The 13,471-nt window shown below is 39.2% G+C and overlaps 1 protein-coding gene across 3 annotated transcripts in view; it reads right to left on the bottom strand.

Annotated features, from left to right (window-relative positions):
• The window catches only part of APBB1IP (amyloid beta precursor protein binding family B member 1 interacting protein), a 51,458-nt gene extending 49,819 nt beyond the window's left edge, over window positions 1-1,639 (bottom strand). For 2 of the 3 annotated variants that reach the window (XM_026842081.1, XM_026842083.1), the window contains exon 1: window positions 1,566-1,637. In XM_026842081.1, the coding sequence (XP_026697882.1) occupies window positions 1,566-1,637 (72 nt within the window). Of the gene's footprint in view, window positions 1-1,565 lie in introns of all 3 variants that reach the window. The other variant, XM_026842082.1, reaches the window with a different exon arrangement.
• Between the last annotated feature and the right edge of the window lie 11,832 nt (window positions 1,640-13,471).

Raw genomic sequence — 13,471 nt, 5'->3', positions numbered from 1 at the left:
GGGGGGAAGTACATGCAAAGAGAAATTAAAGAGAAAACAATCAAAATGCTAAAAAAAGGTTTAAAATTAAGTACACTGAAATAGCAGAAAAGCCCAATTCTGAATTTGTATTTATTTTTCAGCCTTATTATGCAATGTGAAGGCATCTCTGTGTGCTTCTATCATTTACGCTTACTTTAGGAACAGACAGATTGGTGGAAATGGATGAAAAACCATCTACAGCCTCATTTTAGAAATTAAAGAGCTTAAAGCAATTAACTGATGCAAGTCTGTTAACTGAAAGTCTACAGGCTTTCAGACATGTCTGTCTCCTCCTACCATACAATGCTAAGAGGCAATGTCAGAATTTTGGAGAGGAGAAGGAGTCAGTGTCTGAGGAACACATCCCATTCCACACATTACTGCACTGATGAGCAGAGAGAGAAGAGGCTCACTCTCTTACTCCATTCCCATGACCTGCACTCATAAAGGTGCTGTGTCCTATCTGAAGAGGTAAAATTTATCACAAGCAGTCTTTTGTTAATTTTCAAGGCATAATAATGAAATTATTACCCTAAACTCCTCTCTCTTTATATACATATATATAAAAATAAATATGCATGGTTATAGAAAGCCCTTAAAAAGCAGAAAAGCTACCAAAGGGCAAACTATTGTGACTTGATAGCTAAGAATGTCATGTGAAATCTTGGCTTTCATACAGTTTAAGCACAATTTCTATTCTGTGGCTCAGAATTATGGGTATTTAATTTGGCAAGCACTGGGATTCACCAAGAGGAGAGACCCCTCAAAACAGAGGCTGTAAACAATCAAATTCACACAGAATCCAAGATGATAGCTTAAGTGTTTTCATTTTGTTGCAGTCGCATTTACTAAAATTACTATTACATTTTCATTGTTGCATTTACTAAAATACAACAGATGTACTGACTTTGTAGAGGCTTTTTAGAAATAAAAATTCTCATTTAATCAGGTTTTGCAGGAAGTATCCTGAGACTATAGGTTTAGGAATAGGCTCATGCTGTTTTATAGTTTCCTTTCAAGAGTGTATTCTGCACTGGCAATAATGTCCCTATAAATTCTTGAATGCCACCCTAGCTGTAACTTAGTATTTTGGCACATGTACAGATTACTCTTCTGCATATATTCAAAATGTTGCTTTCATTTCCAAGGTTTACATTTGACACCCAGGCTACATCCCATTTATTCATGTATGCCAAGCATTCATACCTGAAAATTCTGACTCAAACTTTTCCTGTGTTGACAGAATCTTTCAATTTCTTGGGACTGAGTCCAGAGGAATTTAAATTGCTTATTTGTTTTTCTGGAGAAAACATCTTTCATAAGCACTTAGCTCTCTTTAACAATCTAGCCTGCACTAATATTACTTTATTCTTTAGGCTACTTGTTTAAAATGTCAACCAGAGAAATTTAGTTGAAGGTTTTTTCAAAATAATATATCAGTATTTATTCAAAGTGGAGGTACATGAAAAATGTAGAAAAGTTGCCTCTTCTCTAATGCATAACAGCTATTTTTCTAATCTTGATAGAAGAAAAGAACTATTTACCTGGGTCAGCATGTCCATCTCCCCAAGTAAATTGCTGAACATTTCATCTATATCATCACATGTTTGCTCCATCTGAAAGAAAAAAAAATCCACAGCGAGGGAATCATCAAAAGTTCATTTCAAAGCCAGCAACGGTCAGAAACAGAAGACGCAACGTCCTTTTATACTGCATTCCCAATTAACTTCAAAACATCTGTTCAGGACTTGGAAAAATCTCCATCCATAGTTTAGAAATAACTACTAATAGATCAGAATCTCAATCCTGTATATGCTTAAACACACCCTTGGGTTCTACACTCATTAGGAGTTCCAACAACCTCCTTGTATTATTTATATTTCATAGGAAGTCACTAGCTAATAAACCATCATTGTATCTTAAAAGAAATGTAGCTAGTGAGAGATGGAGAGGGAAACAAAGTTTGAGGTTGAGAAATTCCTGAATGCTTCATCTTGAAAGCTTTCTTTCTTTGGATTAGATGACTAATACAACAAGATTCTATTAGGTGTTATCAAGTGCAGGAACAGGTCATGGTTAGGTACATGATCAACTTTTTGTCTCAATATTTCTCCCTATTTTCTTTCAAACAATAGTGCACCCAGAGAACTCCAGTCTTAGCTGACCTCAAGACATCTGAGGGAGAGCACTGAGACAAGGAAAATGGGTACATGCTGTATGGGAGTAAATGGTGGTTCTAGTTGCAAGATGGGGGCGAGGACAGCACCACACACCAGGGGTGCTGAGATACTGGGGAGATACAGCTTCTGTAATGATCCTCTTCCTCTTTCTCATAAATGTGTTCGTTTGTAGGGAGAAAAGTAGTATAAAAGGGTGTCTGACATGGAACATTGCCAGAGACAAGAACTATAAACATAATTTTCTTAAGATGCCCAAGCCTGTAAGGGACTGAGAACTCTGGCACTAATCACATAAAATTAGGGTTAAACATATAAGCAGTCATATTGTTTCACTGGATTTGTGTGCACCTGTACTGGATTTATGTGGCAAAGTTTTGGTAGTGGAGGGGCTGCAGGGGTAGCTTCTGTGAGAAGACACCAGGAGCTGCCACCATGTCAGAGAGAGATGGTAGTTCCAGCCGGCTCCAAGATGGGACTTGGTGCTGGTCAAAGTTCATCAGCAGTGATGGTGACACCTCTGAACAAGGTATTTAAGAAGGGGTAAAAAATGCTGTGCAGTAGCTGTAAGAGAGGACTGAGAAAACATGTGAGAAACAGCCCTGCTGAAACCAAGGTCAGTGAAGAAGGAGGGGGAGGAGGTCCTCCAGGCACCAGAGCAGAGATTGCCCTGCAGCAAATGGTGCAGCCCATGGTGAGGCAGGCTGTGCCCCTGCAGCTCAGAGCACCATGCTGAAGCAGATATCCACACTGCAGTCTGTGGAGGACCCCACACTGGAGCAGGTGGACATGTCCAGAAGGAAGTTGCAGGCAACACTGTTGGAGCAGGCTCCTGGTGGGAACTGGAGCCTGTGGAGAGGAGCCACTCAGAACAGGTTTTCTGAAGGAGTTTCCTGTGGGAGAGCCCCCACGCCAGAGCAGAGAAACAGTGTGTGGAGGAAAGAGTGGCAGACAAAGCATGATGAACTGACTGCAATGCCCATTCCCCACACCCCTGTACCTCTTGAGGGGGAAGAAGTAGAAGAGTTGGGAGTGAAGCTGAGCCTAGGAAGAAGGGAGGGGTGGGGCAAAGATATTTTCAGTTTTGCTCTTATTTCTCATTATGCTACTGTCTTATTAACTGGCAATTAATAAATTCATTTCCCGATGTTGGGCCTGTTTTGTTCAATGGTAATTGGTAAGTGATCTCCCTGTCCTTATCTCAACCCATGAGCTTTTCCATGATATCTTTTCCCCCTGTTCTGCTGAGGGGGAGTGACAGAGTGGCTTGGTAGGCACCTGGTAGCCAAAGTGTCCTGGTTGTGGCTGGGATAGAGTTAATTGTCTTCCTAGTAGCTGGTACAGTGCTGTGTTTTTGATTTAGTGTGAGAATAACATTGATAATACACTGATATTTTAGTGTAGCTAAGTAGCGCTATCCGAACTTAAGGATTTTTCAGTTTCCCATGCTCTGTCAGTGAGCAGGTCCACAAAAAGCTGGGAGGGAGCATGGCCAGGACAGTTAACCCAAGCTAGCCAAAGGAATACTCCATACCACAGAACATCATGCCCAGTATATAAACTGGGGGGAGTTGGCCAAGAGGGATGGATCGCTGCTCAGACATCAGACAGTGAGTAGTGAGCAACTGTACTGTGCATCACTTGTTTTTTTTCTTGGGTTTTATTCTTCTCTGCTATATTTTTTCATTACAAATGATTATTGTACTTTATTATCGTTATTATATTTTATTTATTAAACTGTCCTTATCTAAACTGACAAGTTTTACTTTTTCTCTGATTCTCCTCCCCATCCCACTGGGAGGGGGGAGGAGTGAGCAAGTGGCTGTGTGGGCTTAGTTGCTGGCTGGTGTTAAACCACAACACAAGGTCAACCCACTACAGCACCTTACAGGCTGAGGACCAACCTGATGCAAGAAAGCAATCAACTGAGAGCCCAAACAACTCTAATGACTATGAAGACTGGCAAGAAAAGAAGACCAGCAAATATACTGTTCTTCCATCTTAATGCTCTTCCTTTAACAGAACATCTTGAATAATGTAACTATTCCATAGTTAAATGATAAAGGCCACTGAACGACCAGTGTATGATGTTTGATAATTATTTGGCAGCATACCTTTAATATGATAGTTCATACTGGGACAATCTGACCTGTTCTGTCTCCTCTGGACTTGGTCTTTCTGGAATCTACATAAGTAAGACCCACCTAATTTACACTTACCCTCTTACCATCTGTGTTATCTCCAACACAAGAACTCATTAGGAGTAGACATGTACAGCTTTCACCACTCAGACTTGGGGCATATTATACCCACTTTAGACTTTTTTTGTAGCTGGTGTAACTAAACAAGGCACAGGCAACTGGGAACCAAACTTTGAACTTTCACAGTTCTCTCAGATCCTGGAAATCAAAGACTTAAAGATTTGGGAACTGGATGCCATTAAAGACATAGGATGTAGCTGGCAGGGCTGAGGGTAGCCGTAGCCCAGACAGCACAGCAAGGCCCATGTAACAGGAAGCACACGTCACACATGACCGAGTGAATGGAGAGCCGAAGTCATCTGCTTCGTTTCCAGCTGACAAACACACTGGATGGCTTGGTCTCTGTATGTATCAGTTATGATACACAGCTTTCTATATAAAATTACATTTCTGTAGATTCAGCAGTATACTGGTTGAGTAAATGATTACTGAATCTTAATTAATTTATTTGAATCAACAGCTGTGTAGCTTCCTACACATCTGGGACTTGGAGAATCAATTTTCATTAAAAGTATAGATAAAATGACACTTATTTGGTCATGCAGAGTGAAGTGAGATTTGTTATGTAACAAAAAAAAAAATGGAGCTGCAGTTCATACTGACAAGTATCTCATCAGTCCTTAAATAATACTGAATAATTTTATGTCTTCCTGTTTTCTGATTTAGGGGAACAAAATATCTGTGGAGGGAATCTTATCAGCTCTAGCCTTTTGTATGTTTTTGTGGATTTTTTAAGCACTGACTAGATTTACTTTCAGGAAAAAGCCTTCATACTGGTTCCTTTGACAAAGTGAAATACTGCTTTGTTGTATTTTTCCAGAATAGATATATAAAAATGGGAAAAAAAATACTTTGGGTTAGGACCAGGAGACCTTACCAAAAGGAGGAGTAAGAACTGTCTAAACAGTTAAAAAAAAAACCCTAAGAACCCTCTTCAGTGGTTAACAAAAAAGGCAAGAGAACTGAATATTTGATTATACAACACTTTCACCAAATTATAGGAATTTTACAGGTTCTAGTAAATTTAGACCTTTTTTCTTTGCAATGATATGATTTTCTGAATCTTCATACACATTCAATTCATAAGGAAGATAATGTAACCCCACAAAAAAGCAATGTGCAAAGAATTCTACAAGAATTTCCACTGCATATTGGAGCTGAGTTAGTCACTGATGACTTTTATCAATTCAAATAAATGACATTTAATACTAGGGTGTTTTTTGACCTTAAGCATGTGGGAGCATGGAGAAGGATTGAATATTTATCTTGAGAAGGAAATATTTCAGTGTCCCTTTCAGTGAACAGACATTCATCACCATCACCAGACTGATAAAACAATGTTGTCACCAAGCCATTGCCCCTACTGGTATCTTTTTCTTCTCTCTTACATTTTTACTGATTGCATTTAAAAAGACAAAATTAACATCATAATCACCAAACACCCTGAAAATATTTTAATGCTAAAACACACTGAATGATGTCTTAAACTGATCCGAAAACTCTCCAAATTCATCAGAGATTTTGTCAAGAGCCAGAAAAGCAAGACAGCAAAATGAGTCCCCAAAACATGGAACTGCAAAAGAGTGTCCATCCATTCACCTCCTCTTTGACTCGTCTCCACAATAACTTCCATTTCTTTTATTTGATTGCCACAGTTGGAACAGGAAAAACAGTATGCAGATTTGTGAACTATCTCAAAGAAGATGCTGCTGCATTTTGGACCAGCAAATTCTTTTGACTTTTATAAATAGCCTTGAACTTAATTAAAACCAGAAACTCAAAGTGAAACCTGCAGGTGTATGAGCTATTATTAACAAAAAAGGGAAAAATATTTACCAAAGGCCCCAGAAGAATATCAAGTTTCATACTCAATCTTCTTCTATATCCACTAAACAGTAACTTTTCTGTGAGGTTTTTCTGCATGTAGGACTAATACTCGTAACTCTTAAAATCACTATCAACTACAATAAACTGAAGAAAAGAAAAAAAGACAGTACTTTTACAATAGGTTTCCCATGTTACGCATAAGATCTTAAGCAGACAAAAAAAATCAGAACTAAAATAAAAAGAGGAAATTGCAGTTGTCAAGAAGAAACATGCTTAGGAGGGGCCTGTGGGAAGGCATACATGTGAAACCTAACCTATTTTTAAACTGACAGATTCTTCAAATTCATGTCTTCTAGACCACTTTCTGAAGTAACACCAAGCATACAGGCAAAGGTATTCCTTGTCTTTTATTTCCCTCAAATTTCATTCTCAAATCTTCATTGAGCTCTTATGAAAACTTTTTTTTTTTTTTAAATACTCCCACATTTCTCTTACTGTACATCTAAGGGGTTTGGTCATTTTCTCTTCAGCTTGCTATTCTAACCACCAAGTCTCACTATTGATTTATGCATATTAAAGTCTCACAGGATTATATAACCCATTAGTATTGTCTTAGTATTGTCTCAATGTATTTTGACTCATCAATACATTTATTCACCCCACCATTTACTAGAAGTCCCCCAGAACTGCTAGATCTATTATTTTTTTATCATCCCAATTTCAGATTCAGCAGCCTCTTTGCTGATAAATATAATTTAATTAACAAAACTTTTGTATTTTATTGTACTTTGTACCTACAGCATCTTAGTATTTCACCTCACCCAATAAAAAAATATGATTTCTGCATATTTGTTCCTACTTCTCCCTACCTGTTAGTGTCTGTCTTTCGTAGTGTCTGTCTTTTCTTTGTCAGGTGCTTTGTTGCCATTTCCAAAGACCTATTTGCATCCATTCAGGTGCCCCTGTGAGGGAGCTTCCAACCATTTCCTTTTCACAAGAAGGAGCCTTGCTGCCCTGGATGATAATACAAAACTCCCGTGCACAGTATGTCTAAACTTGGCAACAGACCCACACAAAACTTCTTCCCTCTCCTAAATATCTACTCCATATATAGCCTTATTGAAACTGAGATATAAATTTCTACATTTTTTGAGCTACGGGCTAGGAAGTTGGAATTAAGGTATCTTCTAACACCAAAGAAATTTGGCAGATACATAGAAAGCAAGCTAGCCCACAGCGATGGATGGGAAACACTCCCTGGTCCAACTTGTTGCCCTTGCATAAGCAGTGTACTTTGCTAACAGGGAAAACACAGTTTTCTCATGAGGATGGTACAGTATTTAAGGCCACCAAAGAAAAACACTGAGAAATTTCTTGCAAGAATGGAGAAGCAGTCCTTGCACTCAGGTGAAGTAGGAACTGCCTTTCCTGGTCTATAATATGAACTCTGTATTTAAAATAAGGATATGATTTCTGCATGATTGCATATATTTTGATTTGTTAAGATACTAGAGAAAATAAAATAACTTTTTTATTTTTAAGAAAGAAGAAAGTTTTGTCATTTGTGCACTTAAATAAGACAACAGCACTGTGTTTATGAAAAGTACATAGGCAATGGAATTGTTTGATGAAATCATGATCACTTGGAAGGAAGCTAAGAGAATGTGTAGTAAAACAATAGCACAAAATTCATGCTGCCTAAAAAACAAACTATTTTTAAAATACCATGAAAGCTGACAGAGTGATCATATGGTGTATACAGCTCAGAAAAACCAGGCACAGTACTATACTAAGCAGAGTTTGAACTGTCGGTACCTGCTCTGAGAACTACTGAAAGCCAGTCTCTTTCAACAGGAAGAGCCGTCTAAGTCACATGGTGACGAGGCTTCTGCACTTGCAATCTGAAAACAAGCTGAAGCCCTTGTGCAACACCTAACAGGAAACACCAACGGTACAGCCCATCTCTGATTACCATCTCTGCAACTCAGTCTCAGTTGAGTCGATGCAGTTAAATCAACCTAAGGGCTACAAACAAAAAAGGAAGAAGGAACAGCACAGTATCAGTAGAACAAAGATAAACAGCAGATTCATGCTAAGAACAGTATTAGGAACCAGCCCACTTAGTGATCTGGAACAGTTACAGATACTTTCATTAAATTCAAAGCACCGCTCTTAAACTGTTACATATGCAAACAGTAATGATAAAAATACATTAAGTATATTTTTAGAAGTCACACAGAAACATCACTGACACACCTTCACCTACTAGTCCCTGCACTACAGTGTGTAAGTGTCAGAGTACCAAATCCACCAAAATGAACACTAGCTGTTTTGACTATCCAGATGACACTACCAGCATTGTAACCTCCCGCTAATGCTTAATGCTCAAATGATTTCTGGAGTGGAATGAAGAAATCTTTAATGTTTTAGAGAGACCCACCAGTAGCCCAATGATTAAATCACTCAAATCAGAGATTCAACCTTGCCTACAGCAGGCTATGCAAAGTAGATCATCCCCTACCAAAGACAGAAAAACAGAAGACAATCAGGGAAGAAATATGAAAGTGACAGAAGCCCCAACATAAAGACCAAAGCTGTAAAGAGGGTAACTGATTGTGACAGGAAACAGATGTGAAAGTAGTGTGATAAAAAAAGCATCAAAACATAAAGGAAAGTCACTGAGGCATCATTTGTCCTGCCTTACAAGATAAAAACAATGGGATAGTAATAGTAAATGAAAGTATGCACAACTGTTTCAGGGAAGCCTGCACACTGTAATTGTGAAACTGATCAAAACTGGTTGAGTTAGCAAGTCGAGGTGCTGGTTTCTCCACAAGCAGTTACAGCTTGAAGTGCTATTTCAAAAAGTTTCAGGCAAGATGTTGAACCTCATATTTCAACACCTAAAAGGCTCCAACAATTTAGAAGCTGCATAAAGCCTTCATGATACACAGGTTACACCATACCTCCCAGCACAGGATTTCTTGTACCTGCTTCTGAAGCATGTGATGCTAGCTGCTGTTTGGAGACAACTTGCTGGCCAAATTGACTGCAGGTGTGAAATAGATATAACTAGGATTCTTACAACAATGTTATAGTTCCGTGTCAAGAAAAACTCTGACCACCCAAATGTCTCATATACTTAAGTGAGGCAAGATGGAAGTCCTTTAATCAGCTATAGCATCATGTCTAGTAAAGAGTCCCTAACAGACATTTAGGTCTACAGAATTCAGCCTAGAAAAATAATCCAATTAGTTACTAGTTCTATTAGATGCTAAGAAAGGAAATTGAAGTTTTTGAGTGATAAAGTAGCAATGGCAGCTGCCCCCAAGCTTCTAAATCACAGTCAGATTTGGCAATTAGCATGCTGACTTTTTCTTACCTACATAACATGACACCGTAACTCTGCTTTAATACTAACTCATATGTTGAAAAGGATGGATCAAAAGCATTTAGACTGCTTCCAGCACTGCACTTACCTAAAACTGATAAGCATGGCATTTTCCAAGAAAAAGCTTGCACATATAGATAACTCTGAAAGCAGTTTCTTATTCATATCACCTATTCTTCCAGGAAATCTGGTGTGCCAGTGACTGTATGTTTATCTGCAGTTGAAATTACATTGTATATGTATCTCAGGGATGGGCGTGACATGTCATAACTCTGCTCATGATGGAATAAAAGCGATGCTTTAAAACAGTAGGAGCTGCAGGAAGACTGATAAAGCTGCAAAGTATCCTTCCTAGTCTAAAAGGCACATTTGGCTTTGGATTAAAATAACACCAGCAGATAAATGCAATCATGTGAGAGAATCCTTCTCTAATGTTAACCTGGGGTACTCGAACATCTTCAGGTGACCACGTCACAAAAACCACTTCTAGCATCTTCCATTCATCGCTCCAGATGCATTTTTACATACAGTATGGAAACAATTTTGACTCCAGTTGCCTTCTTATCTTGTATCACATTGCTCAAACTGACTCTAGCAAGACTAAAGGCACATCTGATAATTAAGCTTGTAACTCATGCTCTACTAACTCCAAAAGCATCCACCCATATGCAAGCACAAATGTCTTTAGAAAAGAGCACCCCAAACTCACAGATCTTAATTCTGTTTCACAGAAATTGTAACTATGACATTTATACAGCTAAACCTCTTGAAAGCTCGTTCCCTCTTCTGCTGTTTCAGAAATTCAGTTAACTCATTTGTATTACAGGAAGAAGTCTGCAGTTAGGACTGAATTTGGAAAAAGTCTTGATCAGTCCAAAAGACCCAGATTTCACAGACCCGAGAGCTACACTGCTAGACCTCAATGATGACAGCCATTGTATTTTACCCTTGTTTTGCCAAGATGATGATAATTTAACCACCACAGAAACTCCTATGCATGAGTATACCAACTGAGCACAAGCACACCACCATCTTTTTCAGTGATATATATTTGAGTACTTTATCTTCCATTGGTGAGAGAGAGAGAACAAGTTTTAGTATGTTTGTAAAGCTCCACAGGACACCCAGTCTGAGGCCATCCTTCAGACAATGCTGCCTCAACATCCATCACCTCTGTGCTCCCCAGCATTCCCCTCACCCCCATACACTGCCTCAAACACATACTCTTTTCTTTATCCCACTTGCTGAGAGTGGTATTTGGGAGAAGCAGATGTGGGTCCTGTTCCCAGGCTGAGGCAGGATGGCAAGATTGTTGAATGATCCCAGAGGCTTGGTTAAGAGAGGCTGGGAGGAACAAGGAACTCCTTAAAAGCTTATCCACAGTATGTCAGGAGGAAGTTACTCAAGGCCAGAGGAGGGGTTAGCAAAGGGCTCTCCTGCTAAGACGAGAGAGGACAGGAAAAACATTTAACCGGTGACTGGCAGTACATGCTATGGCTATGGAAAGGAGCGTAGAGGCTGGGTGCAAGACAGCTTGTTCACCAAGCTCCTCTCCAGAATCACTCTCAGGCAGAGACACAGAGTCTGGATCCTGGACTCCAGAAAAACGTATCCCAAATGTTAGTGAAAGTTAAAAGCACCTTACGCAAGGGGAAAAAGAAACCCCAGGTAAAGCACTAACTCAGGAAGAAGAAAGCTGGGGAGCAATTTCTATGTTCCAGAACTTCACTTTGTAGCCTCCTGCCAGCTTCCAAAGGGGACTGCTTTTATAGAGTTCAAAAGCAGTGCCACTTCTGTTCATTTTTATATAGTATCTTCCCAGTAGACAATGTGCTTCAGTCTGGCCTGTGGGTTTAACAACATTACAGAAATACTGCATGGCTAGAGACTCAGTCATCTTCTTTTTCCTTTGTCACAGAATTATTTACTGCAGAATGGTCCAGTATGGGGACTTTCTCCTCATGAGCCATACAGGCAGCACAAACTCTCTGTGTATAATGAAAAGGTAGAAGATTATATTTCCAGTCCTAGGTCTTCAAACAGATTGGTAGAAGAAGCAATTTGCTATTCCGTGTCAGATTACTGGCACACAGGAACAAGATCTCCATTCCCACAACTTATCTTCTCCTGGAATGGGCAGAAAGCTGGATGAAATTGTGTCCCCTGAGCTGGATTCAGCTCATGAACCATCCACTGATCTAGGTTCATCCATCTTGTGTTGATAACATGTCTACTTCAGCCCTACCCAGGTATAAACGACTGCGGACATACAAGATACCAGAAAATATTATTCTCAGTTCTAGGATCATCCCATTCCCTGCCTCCACAGGAGAGCAGAATAGTGAAAGAATAATGTAAGTCCAAGAAGCACAAATTTGTTCTGTTTCCACATTCCTTCCCATAATCTGTAGTTTGCTGATGTTGGTGTAATGCTTTCCTTCCTGTTTCTTCCAGTTACCCAGCATCATTGTACAGCACTTACACGACAACAAGAAGCTGTCTTGTACCTTAAAAAATTGCCAGCAAGTGAGAACCGTGCAATTATTAATAATTTTTAGATCCAACTGAATGCTCAGCCAAACTCCATCCTGCAGTGGAGCCGATGGGCTATAAACATTTCATTCCCATCTGCTACTTTTGAACTATTCCCAGAATTCCCTTCTCCTCAAGTTACTGATCTATGCGAACTATGTCCTGTGGCTCCCTACTGAATGAAGATTTTGATATTTACCTTCACAATCCATAAGATAGGCTGATTCCCACATAAATAGGTTGCTTAACGAGCAGAAAATGGTTGACAAGGAAGCACACAGATGAGAGAGGAAGGCATACAGGGATCCACAATAGGGGAAAATACATCCCCTCTGCAATTCCCTGCAGAATCAAAAGATGTTAAGTGTGGAATAATGAAAATAATAGCACAAACTTGGGAAGAAGAAAAAAGGAATGAAAAGTAATACTACAAAATTTAAGTGCAGGAGCCACTATGTTGACTAATCAATGGCTCTTTTCCAACATTCAGTCCCTCCCACACTGAGCCACTAGAAGTAAGTGCAAGATACGCTCTAAGGGTCCATGATAGAACTGTTTACCCATATAACTTATTACTAGGCCCTAGTCATTGGCAAAAGCTTTAAGTCACCATTTTATTTATCTCTTGGGATCACATGTTCTTATTACTGCCAGAAATGTTTAAGGGAGGGCACACATGGTATGGAATAGGAAGACTGAAAGAGGAAAAGACACTAGCATAAAATAACAGATAAGAGTGAAGCAAAAGGGTGAAAACAAATCTGTAAAAAAATTATTGAAACCATCTGTTTATTTCATACACCGCTCATGTATTAACATGAAATGAAGCAAGCAATGGTTTAATATGAATTTATAGGTATATCACTGAAGTACAGTGCTCAGTACCATAGTAAGAGGTAGGAAAATGAAGATTTTTTTTTTTTTTTCTAAACCTTGTTCTCAGCTTAGCTACTGACTGAAGAGTCAGGTATAATTTCAAGGCCCATTATTAACTTTCCACCTAGAAAAGCTGTTTCCTTCAGTCTGTATAACACACAGTGACCACAAACAGCTATAATCAGCGTGTTTCAGATGAAGATCTGTAAGGAAAGTGGAAGCCTGGAGTCCCCACAGATGGGATATTTGTGTAGCTATGGCTGCTTTGCCACAGACCAGCAAGTGCTCAACTGCACAAAGGAAACAGTTACGGGAAGAAAATGCAGCAAGAGAAGAACGTGTGACATTTCCAGTGTAATTCTTCCAATTCTGTAAGGTTTTCCATG

The sequence above is a fragment of the Athene cunicularia genome, assembly GCF_003259725.1.
Source record: "Athene cunicularia isolate RWA chromosome 2 unlocalized genomic scaffold, athCun1 chr2_part1, whole genome shotgun sequence".
Taxonomy (NCBI): Eukaryota; Metazoa; Chordata; class Aves; order Strigiformes; family Strigidae; genus Athene; species Athene cunicularia.
This window is presented reverse-complemented; position numbering and strand designations above follow the sequence as displayed.